Genomic DNA, 21,765 nt, shown 5'->3' on the forward strand with positions numbered 1-21,765 from the left:
TGAATTTTAGTACACGATGATCAATTGCCCATTGGGATATGAACTAGATGCCCATTAGGCATCTCAAACTCAGCTTGTCTAAAACAGAAATCATTATCTTTTTCTCCCAAATTCGCCACCTTTTCCACACTTTCCTGTTTCTGTTGAGGGTACCATCATTCTTCCAGCCCACTCCAGTTTGCAACTTTGGAGTCATCCATGATTTCTTACTCACCTTCATTCCTCCCATCCAATCAGTTTCCGAGTTTTGTTGAATCTACTACCAGAGTGAGAAGCATCCATTCCCTTCTCTCCACCCATACAACCCCAACCCTAGGTCAGATCCTCATCATTTCTTACCTGGTCTATCACAGTAGCATCCTCATTGGTCTCCTGGCCTCAAGTCTCTCATTTCTCCAATCCATCTCCTACACAGGTACAAAAGTGATTTTCTTAAAGCACAGTGACTATGTCACTCTCCTGATCAAAAAACTCCAGTGGCTCCCTATTTGAGAGAGGAGCGTGGTGTAAAGGATAGGGCACCAGAATTAGAGTCAGGAAAACCTGCCTTAGACACTTCCTTGCTCTGTATCTCTGGGCAAGTGACTTAAATCCCAGATTCCTTCATCTGTAAAATGAGGGGTTGAACTAGACGATGTCTATGGTTCCTTCTGGCCTTCTGGCCTCTAGGATCAAATATAAACTTGATTTGTCATTTAAAGCCTTCACAATCTGGCAGGAACTTACCTTCTATTTCACACCCCTACCTTTCTGCCATTCCCCATGTATGACCTTCCATCTCCCCATCAACATGTCTTTGCACTGGCTCCACTCCATGCCTAGAAAGTTCTCCCTCCTTACCCCTCTCTTTTAGAATCCATGGTTTCATTCAAGGTTTAGCTCAAATTCTTCTTTTACATGAAACCTTTGGGATTCCCTCAAGTTTCTAGTGCCTTCATCCCAAAATATGACCTTTTGCTTCTTACATTTTTATGTAAGTACATGTTGTTCCTCTCCTTCCCCACCCTCACTCATAGAATGTAAATTCCTTGAGGGTAGAAAGTGTTTTATTTTTTGTCTGGATCCCCAGTCCCTGGGGGATATTCCAGAATATAGAGTAGGTACTCAATAAATGCTAAGGGATATCCCCTAATACATAGTAAGTGCTTAATAAATGCTTGTTGATTGATATCCTACTTTGTATGAATGTGAAACCAGTTCATAGGTAGTCTCACCAACAAAACAGCCAGATCCTTAATAGCAAAATCCTTATATTTATGCTACTTTTGTATCCTGGTGCTGTCCCCTCCACCCATCCCCACCCCCAGCCACCACTAACAAACATTCAGCCCTCAAAAAGTCACTTTTAGGATGGAAAAAAACCTTCTAGGATGCATGATTTCATTGATGAAGATGGAGATTAAAACCCATCTATAACTTTGTTGGGATTTCTGAGAGAATTGCCTGAGGTCCTGAGAGGTTAGGTGACTTCCACACAGTCACCCAACTGGTAAGAGTCAGAATCAGGATTTGAACCCAGGGTTTTCACTGTGCCATGTTCCTTCTTGAATGCTAATTTGAATTCAGCCAAGGCAAAGCCTTTTTCTTTGATTCTAACCCTGGAAACCTATCCTTCGTATTAATCAAAACTAAATATTTAGCATTTATATAGTACTTTAGGTTTGCAAAGCATTTTACAGTTTTTATCTCATTCTATCCTCAAAACCTTGAGAGGTAGGTGCTATTATTATTATTACCCTTTTTTTGGATGTGGAAAATGAGGCAGAAAGAGGTTAAGTGATTTGCCTAGGGTCACATAGCTAGTAAGTGTGGAAGACTAGATTTGAACTCAGATATTCTTTTTTTTTTTCCGGTGGGGCAATGAGGGTGAAGTGACTTGCCCAGGGTCACACAGCTAGTAAGTGGCAAGTGTCTGAGGCCAGATTTGAATTCAGGTCCTCCTGAATCCAGGGCCAGTGCTTTATTCACTGTACCACCTAGCTGCCCCGAACTCAAATATTCTTAACTCCAGGTCAAGTGCTTTATCTATTGTGTCACCTTATGTCCTAAACGAACACAATGTAAACCAAAGATAAAAGTTTACTGACTGTACCTACCGTTAGATAGGAGTGTTGCCTTGGAAGCAGTAAGCTTCTTTTAAAAGCACTTGTTTATTTTCCTTCTTTAAAAGCTGGTTTTTTTTGGGCTGAGGAACCAGATGGTAGTTACCTTCAAGGAAGAGAACACAGTGGCCTTCAAACACCTCTTCTTGAAAGGGTACACAGAGCGAATGGATGACACCTATGCCGTGTACACACAAACGGATATCTATGACCAGATCTCCTTTGCCATACAACAGGTCAGTGAAAGTGTGGGCACAATCTTGGGGGATGATGATCTCGAGAGGAGCTAATGGGAATATAAAGCTTTCTTTCCATCTAAGAAGAGCCTGGAGACATCGATACTGCCTCTTTTGTCTGCTTCACTGTTTCAAGACATCTGGGATTTCATTGGGATGGGTACTTCCTCTGATAACAGAGATACCAGCCTCTGGTCCCAGCAGCACCAGCAAATATTGGGATTTGGGGTGGGGACCTGGGTTTGACTTCTTCTTCCTGTGTATGTGCAAGGCCATCCATCTCTCTGGGCCTCAGTTTCCTCATATGCAAAATCAGGGGGTTAGATTAGATAGACTTCAACATCTCTTCCAGTCCTAGAGCTATGTAATTCTATGATTATGGGATTCAGTACCTGGCATATAATAAGTATTTAAGGAGGTTTGTTGATTGATTGATTGATAGATTGACGGGATTAATGGATTTAGAGCTGAAAGAGTCCTTAGACTATTCTCCCAACCTTCAGGTCTTAGATAGCTTTAAAACAGGGAGAATGATAACTCTAGAACCCCCTGTCCAAGCTAGTGGTCAAGGTCAAATAAGATAATGTACCTCGCAAACTTTAAAGCCTCATATAAATGTAAATTTATAGTTATTGATCTTCTTTATTGCTTGGTTTCTATAATTTATTGGCTTAGAAAAGTACTGGAAAGCAAACTCTACCAGTACAAGTCTACAACTTGTGGTCTTTTCTTTCCTTCTATTTTTTAAGAAATAAATTTTATATTTTTTCCAATAATCAAAAATATAGTTTCTTTCCCTCCCATATTCTACCCACTAGGGGGAAATATCCCCAAACCTCTTGTAACAAATATTCATAGTCAGTTCAAACAAATTCCTACATTGACCATGACCAATAAATATGCCTCATTCTGCACCTTGAGTCCATCACTTCTCTGTCAGAAGTGAGGTAACATTCTTCATTATTGGTCCCCTAGAATTAGGATTGGTCATTCTTAGAGTTCTACAAAGTTTGGCTAAGTGACTTGCCCAGGGTCCCACAGGTAATAGACATCAGAATGGCCCAGGACAGCCTAATCCCAGGACCAGCTCTGTAAACCATGACACCACAGTTCCTCTCTGTTGTCATTATTCTGATTTATGATGCTCATTCATGAAGGGCTTTGTTATGGTGTGGTTGAAAGATGCTGGACTTGGAATCAGGGAAATTGGGGTCACATCTCAGCTCTGCTTCTTTCTGCCTATGTGTCCTTAGGCATGGACTTGATCTCTGGGACTCAATTCTCTCATGTGTATCAACCAATCAACCAAGCAATTAACCAGCCTTTATTAATTGCCTACAATGTTCCAGGACTAGGCTAAGTACTGTAAGATGTAAGAGCTGAACCAAATGACCTCTAAGGTCCCTTCTAGCTTTAAAGCTATGATCTTATAAATAATTTTACCCAGAGATGTTAAGTGTAATTGCCAAGCACAGCCCAGTAGTTGGCTTCTCATATGGTCAGTAATTGAAAGCTGAATTAGGCACCATGGATACATCCTGAGATCCACACTTCCATGGTACCACTTCTCCCAGGGCTTCCAAATTAATGATTTACTCTCTGAGTCACCCTGAAAGTGTTCTTAAAGGCAGATTGGCCCCACCTGGAGTTAATGCTGCAGTACGGATTTAGAAACTCTCACAGATGGTCGTCAATAAGTCACTGCAAAAACAGCCCATCATTTATTACAGTTAATCTACTTGGAGTCAAGACGTCAAGCTGCCAATGAAAGCAAGGGCCTCCTTGGTACCATCTCTGATGCCTTGTCAGCAGCACCGCTTTTCTACAAAGTAAAAAATAATCAAACCAAATGCAGAAAACTTTGGTAATAGTCAAAGGAAGTTACACAGACCCTCAAAAAAAAGGCCCACAGCAACATCTGTCAAGAGATTTATCCAATCTTGAGTTTCTGCCTTTCAAGGAGATGAGAATATTCTTTATATCCAAGAGCATGGGCTCCTCACCTTATTTTGGTACTGTAGAGCTTGTTGCCAGCCTGATGAAGCCTGTGGATGTCTTCAGAATCACATATATATATATATATATATATATATATATATATTGTGAGGCAATTGGGGTTAAGTGACTTGCCCAGGGTCACACAGCTAGTGTTAAGTGTCTGAGGTCAAATTTGAACTCAGGTCCTCCTGAATCCAGGGCCGGTCTCTATCCACTGTGCCACCTACCTGCCCCTAGAATCATATTTTTTAAGACATAAAATAGGATTCCCAAAGGAAGTAAATTATAATAAGATGCGCTGGTATTTATATAGCACCTAGAATGTGCCAAGCACTGTGCTAAACACTTTATAAATGTTATCTCACTTGATCCTCACAAAAATCCTGGGAGGTAGGTATGATTATTATCCTCATTTTATAGTTGAGGAAATTGAGGCAGATAGAGGTTAAGTGACTTGCCCAGAATCACATAGCTAGTAAGTATCTGAGACTGGATTTGAACTCAGATCTTTCTGACTCTGGGCCCCTCAACAAATATAGTCATGGATGGGGGAAAGTTTATAGACCCTCAAGTTAAGAATTTCTATCCTTGGGGGCAGCTAGATGGTACAGTGGATAAAGAACTAGCCCTGGATTGAGGAGGACCTGAGTTCAAAGCTGGCCTCAGACACTTGACACTTACTAGCTGTGTGACCCTGGACAAGTCACTTAACCTTCATTGCCCTGCAAAAAAAAAAAAAAAAGAATACCTATCCTAAAACCACTACAGCCCAAATCTATCTAAATATATGAACTTGGGGAAACCACAGGTCAGCTAAACCTCCTTACCCTTTTTAGGACTGATACTGACTTGGGTCTCCAGTGAATCTGGAAAGAATAAGAAACCTTGGAACCCATACTACACCGTTCATCAGAAGTCAAGTGTTTTCTAGGGATTAGTGCAAATTTTTTATTATTGCAAAGTAGATTAATGGCATCTACTCATAGGAGTAGATGATCCTAATAGGGATGGTTGTGCCTGAGCAGAGGATAAGTGGTAACTTTATAGTAATAATGAACAATTGACACACATAGTAAGTCTCTTTATGCATTATACCACCTTCTTTAGGAAGCCTTCTCCAACTCATCTTAAATTCAATTCCTTCCCTCTCTTAATTATTTCATACACACACCCACACCCACACACACACACACCCACCCACACACACACACACACACACACACACACACACACACAGAGCACTTGTTTTGTAGATATTTATTTGTATGCTGTCTTTCCCATGAGACTGTAAACTCCTTGAGGGCAGGGATTGCTTTTTGCTTCTTTTTGTATCCTCCACCCTTAGCACAGTGTCTGATACATAGTAGGTGCTTAATAAATGTTTATTGATTGTTTGATCATCATAATCACACTGCAAGGTCAAGGCTATACCTGTTCTAACACCTATTTTATAGACTTTGCTAGTTAATTTACACAGTAAGTATCTCAGATAAGATTCAAACCAAGAAGCTCCTGACTTCAAGACCAGCAAACTGACAGAATCTATCTGAAGACTAATCAAAAGTTTTTATGAGGTGGATACAGTCTATTCTCCATTTCTGCAGAGGACTGAACAAGAAGAAATGGGCTTGAATTGAATCAGGAAAGATTTTGGTTACTTAAACACTAGGTGATATTACCTGGGGAGGTAGTTGGATCTCTAATTGTGTAAATTTACTAAAGATACTTCAGGAAGGAATCAAGCAGCCATCCTGAGTGGTTTAGACCTAAAGCCAGAGGCTAACTTCATGTTCTTTCAAGGTCTTTTCCAGATTTGATGCTGTGTTCTACTGTGGATGTGTTTAATTTATGCTCTGTCCTACATACTCAGCATTGCTTTGCCTAGTGTTTCGAACATAGCCAGTATTAAATGGTTTAGGATACATTAACAAATATTGCAGAATGGAACCATGCACAGCCACCAAAATGTTACTCCTAGAGTACGGGTCTGACCACGTTGGTCCCAACTGAAACAACTTCTTGACTTCTCAGAACAAGAAATCTAGGTAGTAGTTGTTTTGTTCACTTGTGTCTGCATCAGTCAACCTTTAGATTAGATTTTTTTAAAAACCAGGATAGCAAGTGAAGTCTCTTTTAGTCCTTCATAAATTATTTGAAATTCTGTACATTTGGATTCCTTTTTCTCATCATCATTCTATGTGTCTCTTCTTTCCTAGTTTGTCCTTAAAAAATGATGAAAAATGTAAGCAGTGCCAGGGGAAAATTGACTAAAGCCAGGAGAGAAAGTGGGATAGAAAGTGTTTTTGACAAAGGCACCACCACCCTCCTCAAAGTCTTGTAGGCTCACCAAACCAAACTCTAGCCCGTTTACTGCAGCAGGTGGGGATCCTACTCTGTGGCTGAAACACAAAAAGACTGTACAAACACTTTTGCAAAGATGATCTCACTCATCATCAATACATGGACTGTGTACATGCTTATGGACAATGAGAAATCCAGTAGATCTAAGAGAGAAACAGCTCTTGTTGCAAGAGAACTCAGTAGGTATCGCATCCAAATAGCAGCCCTGAGTGAAACAAGGCTGCCGAATGAAGGCTGGATACACATTTTTCTGAAGTGGCTGAAGTGTGTGTGTGTGGGGGGGGGTGGTGACATGAAGCTGGTGTATGTTTTGCTATCAGAACCAGCCTAGTCAACAACCATAGATGCCTCCCCAAAGGAGTAAGTGGCAGGTTCATGATCATGTGATTGCCACTTGCAGGAAAGAGCCATGTCACCATCATCAGTGCATATGCTCCCGCCATGATGAACCCTGATGAGGTCAAAGAAAAATCTGATGATGACCTGGAGACCCTCATCCCCAATGTGCCGAGATAGGACAAGATTATCATTCTGGGTGACTTTAATGCCAGAGTAGGCACAGACTATTGGACGTGTCGGGGAGGAATGAAGTCAGAAACAGCAATAGCAACAGTTACTTGTTATTGAAAACTTTGGAATCAATAGTGAAAGATGGGAGATATTGGCATGGGACCACCCAGCATGAAGTGCCCACACCAAGGAAGGCACTATGTTCTATGACCAAAGCAGAACTGTAGTAGTTCAAAAGAAATGTGAGGTGTGCAAATTTGGAGACATCTCCACTCCAAATGTTCATATGGACTATTTGTGCTTGAGCTGTGGTAAAGCCTATTGGGCTCCAGTTGGTCTGATCATTCACAGTAGGACACACTGTACCTTAACCCCAACATAGTGATGTCATTTTTGGTCCTCTTCAAGCACAAAGACCATACCTTTACTTTATTTTGCTTCCACCCAGGGTTGCCTCTGAGAAATCTCAGAATATAGCAAGGATGTACTTTGTGTGTAAACATCCACAGATGGTAAATGGTACCCAGATCCTATACACTCCAGTTAGCAAGGTATATCCAGTACAGGACAACCGTTACTTCACCTCATAGAAAATACAGAAGACACATCAAGGATTCAGATTCCCTAAACAATCAATATGATTCTCCTCCCAGGAATTCACATTTGAACTCACCAGCCCCTCAGCTTGCTCTAGAGTTTAACAGACTCAAAACACTACCCTGTGGTCTGCAGTCCCCTTGGAAAGGAAATTAATTTCAAGTTTCTGGAAAGGCAATCACCTTCCCATCAGACCACCCCTGTCTAAATAACTCATTGTCACAACAGTAGAGGGCAAAGTCCAGATATTCACTCCTTAATGTGGCTTAGTCCTTTGCTGCCATTCTAGTTTTAAGGTCATGTGCTCAATTCAAGCCATCACCATCTTAACTCCTAATATGGTCCAGTCCAGCAATTTATCAGTGAGAGAATGCCCAAGAATTATGGTAGGGGGATGAAAGCCTCCTATTAGTTGGGGAGGCTCATGAGTTACACCTTTGCTGTAACTCACTTCACATATTTAAGCCTTTTCTTTTCTTTTTGGTTCTAGTATGTGCGGCTCCCAAACATCTCCATTGGAAATCACGCCTATGAAAACAGGGGAGCGAAACAGTCCTCCATGGCAATCTGTCAACAATTCTACAAGCAAGGCAACATCTATCCCGGAAATGAGACCTTTGATATTGACCCAGAAATTATAACTGGTGATCATCTCCCATAAGCCAACATTTTAATTTTTTTTTCAATGTTTGTATCATACTTTCAAAATCAAAGGATCTTGATAGCCTTCTCATCCAATCTATGCCTGATTGGTAATCCCCTCTAAAACACACCTGATAGGGGCGGCTAGGTGGCGCAGTGGATAGAGCGCCGACCCTGGAGTCAGGAGGACCCAAGTTCAAATCCGGTCTCAGACACTTAACACTTACCAGCTGTGTGACCCTGGGCAAGTCACTTAACCCCAATTGCCTCACTTAAAACAACAACAACAACACACCTGACAAATGGCTTTCAAGCCTTTTCTTGAAGATAAGCTGGTGAAAGGGAAGCCCTCACCTCAGTTTTTTTCTAAGGTCACATGTGAATTTGCCTTTTGGCAACTTCTATCCATTGCCCTAGTTTCTCCCATTGTGCTCCACCCCCAAGGCTAAGCAGATCAAGGGCATTCATTTCCTTTCTACAAGACTACCCTTCAAATGAACTTGAACACAGATATATGTTGCCCACAGGGTAAACCCCTCCCCCAATTTCTTCAGCTAGTCATATTATATGAATGCAAAGTCCTTCAATCAATCAAAATATATTTATTAAGAATGGACTTAAGAATGGTACAGTGGATAAAGCACAGAAGGACCTGAGTTCAAACTGGGTCTCAGACACTTGACACTTACTAGTTGTGTGACCCTGGGCAAGTCACTTAACCCCTGTTGTCCTGCAAAAAAAAAAAAAAAAAAAGAATGTTCTCGGTGTCAGGTGCTGCACTAAGTTCTGGAAATTCAAAGAAAGGGAAAAACTGTTATTCTAATGGGGGAGACAGCATGTAAATAATTAGGTAATACAAGAGATGGGGAGAAGGTAGATAAAAACTGTCTCTGAGGGGAAGGCATCAGCAGCTGAGGGAATAGATGGAAACTCCCTTGAGAATGTGGGATCCATGAAGAGGTAGAGGTGAGGATGGAGAGTATTTCATGCGCGGAGGATGGCCAGTTCAAAGGCACGGAGGCAGGAAATGGAGTACTATGGGGGAGGGATTAAAATATGAGAAAATTAGGTTGGGCCAGGTTGCAAAGACCTTTTTTTTTTTTTTAAAGTGAGGCAATTGGGGTTAAGTGACTTGCCCAGGGTCACAGAGCTAGCAAGTGTTAAGTGTCTGAGGCCGGATTTGAACTCAGGTACTCCTGACTTCAGGGCCAGCGCTCCATCTACTGTGCCACCCAGCTGCCCCTGCAAAGACCTTTAAATGCCAAACAGAGACCTTTACATTTGATCCTGGAAGTAATAGGGAACCACAGAAGTTTCATCAGGAGGAAGGAGGGATGGTAATATGGTCAGATTTATACTTTAGGAAAATTATTTTGGCAGCTGATGGAGCATGGGTTGGCATGAAGAGCAACATGAGACAGGGAGACCAATTAGAAAGGTATTTTAATAGTCTAGGTAAGAGGCAATGAGGGCTTTTCATAGTTGTGGCTGTGTGAGTATAGGGATGTTGTGAAGGGAGTAATGACAAGATTTGGCAATGTTTGAGTATGTGGGATGAGTTTGAGTGAAGGTTTAAGGATGACACTAAGGTAGAGAGCCTGGATGATTGGAAGGGTGGTGGTACTCTTGGCAGCAAAAGGGAAGTTGGAAAGAGGAAAAGGTTTAGGGAGAGAGATGGAGTTCTGTTTTGGAAACATTGAGTTTGAGATACCTACAGGACATCTACTTTGAAGTATTCAAAAGGCTGGTTGTGATTTGGGACTAGAACTCAGTAGAGAGACCAAGGTTGGATATATAGGTCTGGGAATTTTCTGAATAGAGAATGATAATTGAGCCTATGGGAGCTTAATGAGATCACCCAGGATAAAGCCTTGGGGGAGACCTATGATTCATGGGCATAAGGTGGATGAACAGTCTGCAAGGAGCCTGAGAAGGAAGAGTCAGGAAAAAAACCAAAAACAAACCAGGAGGAAACAATGTTAGGAAAACCTAAACAAGAGAGTACCCAGGAAGAGAAGGTGATCACTAGTGTCAAGTATTGTAGAGAGGTCAGAGAAGAATGAGAATTAAGAAAAATCCATTTGATTTGGCAATTAAGACATTAGAGGTAAATTTGGAGGGAACAGTTTAGTTGAATGATGAATTTGGAAGCCAGATTACACAGGATTCAGAAACCAGTGAAATGAGAAGTACATGGCTTTCTCAAGGAGTTTAGTTAAGAAGAGGAGGAGAGATATGGGAGAGTAACCAGAGACTAGGGTAGGATCAAGCAAAGAGTTATTTTTATTAGTAGAGGAAACATGGGCAAGTTTGAAGGCAGCAGGTTGCCATTCCTTTGGATGCTTTACAGAGTATCTGTGTTTTTCTTTTCTTTTCTTTTCTTTTAGTGATGCAATTGGGGTTAAGTGACTTGCCCAGGGTCACACAGCTAGTAAGTGTTAAGTGTCTGAGGCTGGGTTTGAACTCAGGTACTCCTGACTCCAGGACTGGTGCTCTGTCCACTGCGCCACCTAGCTGCCCCAGCCCTACTAGTTCTTAATGATCATGGCTTACTTTTTGAGATGCTTACTAACCTTGCCTTTAATGCTACTTTTTAGAATTGTCCAGAAGGAGAGATCAAGCTTACTGGTCAAGAGTTATTTAATTTCCTTTTTGGGAATATTAGGATACCTTTTGTCCTTCTCCAGTCCTAATCGTGTCTTTCATTATTTGTAATGCTTCAAGCATTACAGAAAGTGGCTCATGAACCAGTAATCTTACCCTCTAAAAACATGAAGTGTGCTTTAGACAGTAAACAGGGCAAGTTGAACAGATGTGGTCCCCATCCTTGAGTCCCTGGTGTGGCATTGGAATTTGTATCCTTAGCACTTAGCACAGTGCCTGGTACAAAGCAGGTGTTTAATAATGTTTATTGCCTGAGCAACAGTGAGACAATATGATGGCTCTGCTAGATTTTCTGAGCAGAGATGGTTTATCTATCTACCTGCCTATCTATCTATCATCTATCTATCTATCTATCTATCTATCTATCTATCTATCTATCTATCTATCTATCTATCTATCTATCTTTCATCTATATATCAATCTTTCTTTTTTCTATCATCTATCTAATCTCTCTGCCTATCTCTCTATCTTCTATTCATTATCTATGTATCTCTCTGCCTTACCTATTATTATCAATCATTTATCCATCTGTCATCCATCTCTATATATCTATCTAATCTCCCTGCCTATCTCTATCTCTTTCTCCTTTCTTTTTTCTATCATCCATCTATCTATCTAATCTCTCTGTCTGCCTATCTATCTATCTATCTAGTCTCTCTGTTTGCCTATCTCTATCTCTTTCTATATATCTATCTATCTTCTATCCATTATCTCTCTATGTATCTCTCTGCCTTGCCTATTGCTATCAATCATCTATCCATCCATCTATCATTTATCTATTTATCATCTATCTATCTATCTATCCATTTTATTCATTCATTCATTTGTTTATTTGCTTGTTTGTTTATTTTGCCAATGGCTAGGATGAAGACATAGCTAATGTGGCAGATTTGCAGGCACCCAAAACATGACAAATAGCTAACATGTAGTATGATGGAATCAACATCCAAAATTCTCCCAACAGGCCAAAACAATGTTTAAATCTGAGATGTTATTCAGCAGGGATAAAGATTAAGTCCTACACTTGAGGTTCAAAAAGGAACCTTCACAAATTATAAGGTGGAGGAAGCATGGCTGGATAGAAGTTGGCCTGAAAAATAACAAACAGAAAGGAGACATAATAGAGAAATAGTCTCATTATTAAGGTGATCTGGGTTCAAGTCCCAACACATACCAGTTATATGACCCTGGGAGAGTCATTAAACTCTTGGTGCCCTAGGCACCTCTCTAAGGTTATCAGTTGCAAATAGTTGCCCATCTGTATAGGTAGGCATTTCTTTACCAGGAACCCCCTTACCAATGGAATCACAATTCCAGACCAAAATATAAATATAAACATATATATATGTATACTGATAAGATTAGATCTTTATTTTGGTAGGACAAGTCTGTATTTTTTTAACATTTAATTTAAAATTTTTTTTCTCAACTACATGTAAACCAAAATTTTAAACATTCTTTAAAAAAAATTAGCTCTGTATTCTTTTCCTCCCCCTCCTTGAGAAGGCAAGAAATTTGATATAGATTATACATGTGCAGTCATGCAAAGCAAGTTTGTATATCTAATCAAATACATAATATCTAGATTCTTTGCAGGTGATTCCAAAGGCATCTGCCTCATCTTTGGTTCATCCAAAGTCTCATTAAAAGGTTAACTGCAAATGAAGATTTCGAGTTCAAGAATAAGCATTCTGCCATCAATTAACTAAGATGTTGTCTCCAACGTCAGTCCTTAGCTCCTTTATTTGTGGCATGAAATCAGAGAAAAGTCTCCTCTTCGAGCTCCATCCTTGATTTTGCTCCGTGTTGCACTCTGCTGGGTGGCTTGTCACGAACAAATCCTCAACAGAAAACATCAAAAGAGGAAAGAGCTCTTAATGAGCTACTTAACAAATCCCCTCTTGGAGGCCACAAATTATCTCGCTTTTGGATTTGCAGGAGAAAAATCCTACTCTCAATTTGAGAGAAGAACAAAATGAGCCGGCCATCTTTTCTGGAGTGCCCCAAGTTTTCCCCACGATCAGGGAGACCTCTGAAGCAGCTTTTCTCTGAGTTTCTTTTGTCTTTTTCAGTTCAAGAAATAGGAATTGTACGATTTTAGAGGTTCAGCCACTCTGTCTAGATTTTCTTGTCTCTTTTATAAATGTTCAAGAGCTCAAGATTTTTTAGGTTTGTTTTCTTAAGCATTCAATCAGCAAGCATTTATTAAATACTATGTGCCAGATAAAGTATTGGCCCTGGATTCAGGAGTACCTGAGTTCAAATCCGGCCTCAGACAGTTGACACTTACTAGCTGTGTGACCCTGGGCAAGTCACTTAACCCTCATTGCCCAGCAAAAACAAAAAACAAAAAAACAAAAAACAAAAAACAAAAAAATAAATACTATATGCCAGGTACTGTCTGTGCTGGGTGTTAGAGATACAAGGTAAAATGAAATAATACCTGCCCTCAAGAGGTAGAATGGAGGTAGGAGAGGCATGTCCATATATAAGCATATTAAAAAAAAACTCAAGATGATTTTGGTCATTGTGAATAATAATAATAATAGTTAACAATAATATATTTTAAAATATTTGATAGGGCCGCTAGGGGGGCACAACACATACCACACTGGGCTTGGAATCAGCAAAATTCACCTTCATGAGTTCAAATCCAGCCTCAGGTACTAGCTGTGTGACCCTGGGCAAGTCCCTTAACCCTCTTTGCCTCAGTTCCTCATCTGTAAAATGGGCTAGAGAAGGAAATGATAAACCAGTATTTCTGCCAAGAAAACCCCAACTGGGGGTCACAAAGAGTCAGACTTTTTTTTTTTTTTTTTGGTGAGGCAATGAGGATTAAGTGGCTCACCCAAGGTCACACAGCTAGTGTCAAGTGTCTGAGGCCAGATTTGAACTCAGGTCCTCCTGAATCTGGGGCCGGTGTTTTATCCACTCACTTCACCACCTAGCTGCCCCTGAGTCAGACACTTCTGAAACAACTCAGCAACAAAAATATTTGCTAATAATTGTTAACATTTACACAACAGGTTTGCCAAGTGCTTTACATGTACTAGATCGTTTCATTAGCAGGGCATCAGCTTCTAGTAATAATTTTTCTGTCTTTGCTTCTTTTGTGTCAGACTGTTTTTACATAGATCCTATGCAGCCCTTTGATACAGGAACATTAGAAGAAATGAAATTCAACTTAACTCTGGACTTCCACAGGTGAGAGGGACCAGTCCGATTCCCTCTCCCTCCTGTAGGTTGTTTCCATTCATCTCAAGTAATTCATCTTGCCTTCCAGGCTGCTGACTGTAGAGCTGCGGTTTAAGCTGAAGGCCATCAATCTGCAGACAGTCCGTTACCATGAGCTTCCTGACTGTTATGACTTCACCCTAACCGTGAGTATGAACTGGGCTCAACTGGTTTTATGTGGATCAGAACCAGACGGGATAATTATCTGGCTTGTGGGGGACATTATCCTTCAAAAGGGCAGAACAAATGATCATTGGCCCCTAAAGACTGATAGGCCGCCATTTTAGGATGTTGGGTATCCCTAGCTCGCTCTTAAGAGTTTGTTCTTTTCTACCTTTTAAAAGAGCCAGAACCAAGTTTGGTTTTTAACTGATTTTCAAAATACTTCTTAACCTTCCCCATCCTTATCATTATATTATTTTACCTTGTCTCAGAGGGCCTTTTTATAGCTTTTAAGCATTGATTTTAAACCTAGAGATAGAAGAGACCCCAGAGTCCATGAAGAGAAAATCAACTTGTCCAAAATCTCACAACTTCTATGCTGTCCTTACTTCTCCTACTTCCATTCCTTAATGTGACTTTACTGGTCCAAATATAGGACATAACTTAAAATGAAATCTAGTTTTAAAGGAAAAAGTATATGGTTGTAAAACAAAAAATGACACTAAATATGGGCTGGAGTCAAGTTTAATGCAAGCTAGATTGAGGTAAAAAATATGGCATATGCTTAGATCAAGACAGTCTTTATATAATCTACAACAATGTATATGATCTATACATTGTATGGCCCAGCACCCTACACTCTAGGTTTATACAAATTGAGTTTGATATTGGGGGTTTTTCCCAAAATTTTTTTCTCTTTGATGCATTTTTCTACCAAAATATTGTTGCTCCCTAGGTCTCTATGAATTTGGGTAAAAGGGTTTGAGCCCTTTATAAGCCTTCAAGGTAATAAGGATGCCTTTATATATAGGATAGAATGCAGAAAACAAGGTTATCACAGTAGCCTATTAACAAGTAATACAAATCTCCTCCCTCTTTGATACGTCCAGCCTTCCCACCAGAGCCTAGATGGTCTAGACACATAGTGCCAAACTCTTGGATTATTCTCGGAAGGTAAATGAACTTAGGGTTGCTAAAGAAATTATCTATCTTCCTCAACAGCTCACCGGATCCCAGCCAATGGGCTATATAGGTCTCTGGTCTTCAGGGTTTGGACTCTAACCTGCTCACCCAGAAGGAAATAAATTTGGGGTTGCTAGAGAGAAAACCCCCTTCCAATCATATATGAATCATCTGAATAACTCAAGATAGTAAGAGTACCTAGTCCAAGTTGTTGCTCCTTCATATCATAGCCTAGTCCCTTGCTGCTCCTCCATTTTCAGAACCCAATATACAATCTTTTTTTTTTTTAAATCTGAGAGGCTTGTGCTTGTATGAGGACTCCTTCTCTCTTTGGAACATGAATTCTTAAACTTTTTTCTTTTCTTTTCTTTTTTTTCTATTTTTTGTGATGAACCCCTTTGGCAGTCAGGTAAAAATTATGATCCTTTTCCCAGAATAATCATTTGTTGAATAAATTGATAATTGACAGAAATTCTAAATTTCAGTTAGATGTTAGTGAAAATAAAAATGTAATTTTAAAAATGCTATTAAAGTTTAAAACTTCACTAAGACTTTTGGGACACACAAAAGTGTGTGTATATATTTTACTTTCTAGTGTTAAAGTTCTATTAATTAATGACTTGGTTCAGAAGTCTTCAGTTGTTATCTGAGAATAAGGAATACTCTCCTTCTAAACCCATTTTTTTCTTCCTTTCTTCTTTTTCTTTCTTCTACTTATAAGGAACACATACAATGTAAAAAGATACAGTTAGATTACAATGAAGAGACTGATCTAAAATATGTTATACTAACTGGAAGATATTTTTTTAAAAGGAAGAGTAGTGATATATAATAAAGTGAAATTCAAAATAAAATACTGAAAGAGACCAACTGAATAACAAATATGTAATTCTCAATTTATACGCACCACACAATTCAACAGTTCAATTCACACAGGAAATCCTGAGTGACAGCAGAAGAAAGAGGCAAAAATACAGGGTGTCTCCAAAGTCTTAACGCTGTTTAAAGCTTTAATAATAAATAGAGTGTATTTCACAATTCCTATTTGTAGCAAATAAAATGAATAACAGTTAAGAATGAATTCATAAAACCAAAATTGTTTATTGAATAAGCTATAATTATTAGATAAATGGGGAGATCTCCGTAGGCTATACAGGGAATATAATTTTTTTCATATGTGTGTAATGGGGGAACATTCAAAGTAATTTCTTATTAAATTTTTTTTTTAACCAAATGTGTGATCTCCTTGATTTAGGGATCTCCTGAGGAGGGAACATCCTCTGCCACTGCAGGTCCTGCAGGAAACTTCTCTGCCATTTTTAGTCATTGAAAGTACCTAGAGGGGCAGCTAGGTGGCGCAGTGGATAGAGCACCAGCCCTGGATTCAGGAGTACCTGAGTTCAAATCCAGCCTCAGACACTTAACATTTACTAGCTGTGTGACTCTGGGCAAGTCACTTAACCCCAATTGCCCCCCCCCAAAAAAAAAAAAAAAAGAAAGTACCTAGAGATTAAATGACTTGCCTGAGGTCACACACCCATCATGTGTCAGAAAAAGGACTTGAACCCAGGCCTTCCTGATTCTGAGAACAGCTCTCTATCCACCAAACTGTGTTGCCTTTATTTACACACACACACACACACATATAAATATATACACACATATATACATATACACATATTTTTTGGTTACGGCAACACAGTTTAGTGACTAGAGAGCTATTCACAAAATATATGTGTGTGTTTGTGTGTATATACACATACACACATGCATATACATATCGATATACATACATGTATACAAATATACACATGCATGTGTGTATGTGTGTATGTAGTATGTCCAGATCTGTTTTCAGACACTAGCTGTGTGATCCTAGACATATATTTCATTGATGCCGTATGTTTTTACACCAGTGATTTCCCAATAAATTCCCCACCCAGTTGAACCCTCCCTTGTAACAAAGAAAAACCAGTGAAGCAAAACAAAGCAGTAAAACATGCGACAGGAGAAGGGAGTGTGTGAGTTGTTTGTCTTTCATAGTCTGACATCTGGAAACAAGTTCCTTTTAACCCATTTTCATTCAATAACACTATCCTTGCGAGTTGGGCATTTAGGGGACGTAGGTTTTAATCTTAACTCTGCTGTGTGTTGGCTTTGTTGAGTTAGGCGACTTTGGACAAATCACTTAAATCATCCGGAACACAGCTTTCCTTCCCTTAAATTAAGGAATTGAACAAAAGCCAATATTCTTAACTTTTGGTGTGTGTCAAGGATCCCTTTTCAGAATAATGCTTTTAAGCGCAAAAAATAAAATACATGGGATTACAGAGGAAATTAGTTATATTGAAATACAGTATTAAATGTTTTTTTTAAATCACTGACCCCAGGTTAAGAGCCCCTGGTCCAAGGGATCTCTAAGGTTCTTTCCTATGAACTTGGTTTTGTCATAGGGTTCACTACTGTGGCTGGCGTCGTGGTGTTCTCTACTAATGTGGCCCATTCCTCTGTTACACACTGAGCCCACTCTTGGAATTGGAAGGTACTCTCTGAGATTTGTGGCTACCAAAAGGTCGATCCTGCTGTGACTAACTGTACTAATCCTCTGAAGGCAGACGCACAGTCCATTCCAAGGGCTTGTATTCAAAGCCTTTCCATCTCGGTTTCCAACTCCCTTGAGGACTCAGGAATACCTCCACATCACATTGTAGCATGATAGCAGGGTTTGAGTGGACATCATTGAAAACTTTCCCAAAATACAGTTTATCTATGCTTTTTGTCATTAACATAATGGTCATTTACCCCCTCCACCCTAATTGAATCCTCCTTTGTGGGGGCTAGGTGGCACAGTGGATAGAGGGGTGGGCTTGGAATCACAAAGACCTGAGTTCCAGTCTTACCTCAGACACTCATTAGCTATGTGACCCTGAGGAAGCCACTTAATCTCTCCCAGACTCAGTTTCCTTATCTGTAAAGAAGGGGATAAGAACAGCAACTACCTCCCAGGGTCATTGTGAAGATTAAATAACCCATAGAAAGCATTTTGTAAACCTTAAAGCTCTATGTAACAACAAAGCAAAAACATGAAATGAACACTTTGCCAGGTAGCATGTACAACATTCTGGCCTTGTTTCTCTTCATCTGCCTCAGTAGTCCCCCACTTCTGTGCCACGAGGGAAGAGGCAAGTTTGATGTTCTTTTGTTTCCAGAGAATTTTTAAAGCAATAATAGAAATAGAGACTTTTATTTTTAAAAATGAGAATGTGATTTAATTTCTCCTGTAGGGTGACTTCCTTTTTTCTTTAAAACCTGCTGGTATCTCTCTGACCCCCTTTTTTTTCCTCTTCTTCCCAGATAATTTTTGACAATAAGGCCCATAGCGGAAGAATTAAAATCAGCCTTGACAATGATATTGCCATCAGGGAATGTAAAGATTGGCACGTATCCAGATCAAGTGAGTGATGAGCTTTTTAGGATGAATTTCTGAGTAGAAAATCTCCTTCAATTACCACCCTTAAGATCTCTAGGGTGCCAAGTGAGAAATGCAGGATACTCCCGGATCTCTGGAGACCCACTTAAGTGCAGACAGAAGTCTAAGGGTGGGAGGGTGGGAGGGTGGGAGGGTGAGGGTGGGGGAAGGCCATCACTGATCATTTGTGGCCTGTTTCTCCAGCAGCCCCAGGCCCACCTCCCTAGGTTAGGAGGACAGTAATTTGGATTTAAAGAGAAAAATAGTCGGGAATGTGGTGTGAGTGGATAGGATTCTCCAATGCCCACCTGCTGTAGCACTCACAATGGGGTTTTGGCAGGTTCTTCTGGGATATTAGTGCAGGGTCAAAATTTAGATTATGTGAGCTGGTGAAAAAGATTTTATCATTTATTTTCCCCCTTTGGATGGAACTTATGATTTCACTAGTAGGGGATTCTCAGTACCTAGCACATGGCAGGTGCATAAAGAATTAGGCCAGGACCTGTGATTTCATAGGTATAGGGAACTCCCAGGTGAGGGAATACCTTCCACCATGGCAGATTAGGACCTTCCCTGTAATTTATAGTCTTAGAGGGCACTAAGAGGTTAAGCGACTTGTCCAAGGCAATGAAGCCAGTATGCACTAGAGGTGAATTGAACTCAAGTCTCCTTAATTTGGAGGCCTGTTCTCTATCCACTCGACACACAGTGCTTAACAAATGCCTTTTTTTAAGGGCAACTCATCCGCAATTGACAGGCTTTGAGAGCTTCTTGGGACATTAGGAGAGTTACCTCAGGCACTTGCCCAGAGTCATGCTGCTCCTACATGTTAGGGGCAAGACTTGAACTCAGGTCTTCCCATCCTTCTCTCTATCCTCTAAGCCATTTTTATTGTCTTTATTAGAATCCGCTTGACATTTGGGTGGGTAATCCAATTCAAAAAGCATTTACAAAAGGCCTATTATGTGCCAAGCACTGGATGAAGCATCAGGGGCAAATGGAAAAATGTAATTTTGTTTAGTATTTTGAAATTCATTTCAAGTATCTGATCCTAGTATTCACAAGTGCTTTTAAACACTTACGAAAGCTTCCCCGAGTCTGCTACGTACAACTGAATAAATAAGAATCTTGTTAGATAACTCAGGAGGGATAATTATATTAAAAACAAAAGATCCCTGTTTACCCCCACCCCCATCCAGTGATTGCATTTTAGATTAACAGTTGACGTAATAATATTGAGGAAGTTCTAGCCATGGGGACCTCTTTACCACCTCTGCCGTGTGCATATAATTCCCCATGTATGGGAACGGTGCCTGGCTGAATCTCTATCTTCTATTTGGCATCAGACAAAGGGAACCTATGTTGACATCCCCATCAAACTGAGCATTGCCTCAATAACTTCATGGACCAGTTCTGTAAATGTGTGATGCTAATCTCTTGCAGTACAGAAGAATACTCATTACATGATGATTTTCGACGCCTTTGTCATCCTGACTTGCTTAGCTTCATTAATTCTCTGCACCCGATCGGTGGTTAAAGGAATTCAGCTCCAGCGGGTGTGTATGGGAACCATTTTTGTTCCTTTCTAGAAATGATACTCCTGGTGCAAAAATTTAAAAAGTATATTGACTATTACTTCCTCTCCCCCCCACCCCATCCCTTTTGACCCCTCTGATTCTCTCCTAAAGGAATATGTCAATTTCTTCCTCCTCCATTTTAAGAAGGAAGTTTCTATCACCGATCAAATGGCATTTGTTAACGGATGGCACATTTTGATTATAGTCAGTGACATGTTGACTATTGTTGGCTCCGTCCTGAAAATGGAAATCCAAGCTAAGGTAAGACTTCTGCTGCTCACAAAAGCTTCAGTGTTAAGATTTGTTATTCACTGTTGTCCAAAAACTACACGTAGCCATTGAAATGTGATCTTGAGCTGCAATGAAAAGTATAGCTTGCAAGAATAAGGAGCTGATAGTTCCATTGTAGGACACCTCAGTGGCACAGCGGACAGAGTACTGGGCACCGGCTCAGAAAGACTCATTTCCCTGAGTTCAAATTTGACTTAGCTTTGTGACCCTGGGCAAGTCACTTAACCCTGTTTGCCTCAATTTCCTCATCTGTAAAATAAGCTGGAGAAGGAAATGCAAACCACTCCAGCGTCTTTGCCAAGAAAATTGCAAATGGGGTCATGAAGAGTTAGAAAGGTCTGAAAAATAAGAGTGGTAGCCGTAGCTCAGAGATAATATTTGTAAAAGAACTTAGCATGGAGTGTAGAACAAAGTAGGCACTTAATAAATGCCTGTTCCCTTCCCTGCTTAGGGACTCCAAAGGAGAATGTATACCAAACTTTTTTTTCTCTCTGCCTCATTTCTATAACAAAAAAGCCGCTGGACTCTCAATCCAACGTTAAGATACTAAATAATGCTGTTCTTTAACGTGTAATTTGTGCTTTTTTTCTTAAGATCAGAATGTTCCTAGTGGCTTGTTGTTTCTATTAATATCCTTTATGGTTACCTGTTGTGTCGGTAATGATGGCAAGCATTTACAGAGCTCCTTAAGGTTTACAAAGCGCCTTACAAATATTATCTCATTTAATTTGCACAAGCTACCATGGAAGGCAGCTGCTATTATTTGCCCATTTTACAAATAAGGAAACTGAGGTAGACAGAGGCAAATTCTGCCTTGTCCAGGGTCACACAGCTGGCAATTGTTTGAAGCAGGATTTGAATCCAGGTCTCCCTAACTCCAGGACTGGTGCTCTATCCACTGTGTCGTCTAACTGCCCCACTGTTAGCTGGGATTTGGCTGAGCCTGAAAAAAACAGGGG

At 40.1% G+C, this 21,765-nt stretch overlaps 1 protein-coding gene across 1 annotated transcript in view; it reads left to right on the forward strand.

Moving 5' to 3' along the window:
• MCOLN3 (mucolipin TRP cation channel 3) overlaps positions 1-21,765 on the forward strand; it is a 43,964-nt gene that overhangs the window by 8,891 nt on the left and 13,308 nt on the right. Inside the window, exons 3-9 of the mRNA XM_043962456.1 lie at positions 2,171-2,338; positions 8,295-8,448; positions 14,230-14,314; positions 14,394-14,490; positions 18,824-18,923; positions 20,382-20,494; positions 20,627-20,776. Of these exons, the coding sequence (XP_043818391.1) occupies positions 2,171-2,338; positions 8,295-8,448; positions 14,230-14,314; positions 14,394-14,490; positions 18,824-18,923; positions 20,382-20,494; positions 20,627-20,776 (867 nt within the window). The remainder of the gene's footprint in view (positions 1-2,170; positions 2,339-8,294; positions 8,449-14,229; positions 14,315-14,393; positions 14,491-18,823; positions 18,924-20,381; positions 20,495-20,626; positions 20,777-21,765) is intronic.

Source organism: Dromiciops gliroides, chromosome 4, assembly GCF_019393635.1.
Source record: "Dromiciops gliroides isolate mDroGli1 chromosome 4, mDroGli1.pri, whole genome shotgun sequence".
In the NCBI taxonomy this organism is placed as follows: domain Eukaryota; kingdom Metazoa; phylum Chordata; class Mammalia; order Microbiotheria; family Microbiotheriidae; genus Dromiciops; species Dromiciops gliroides.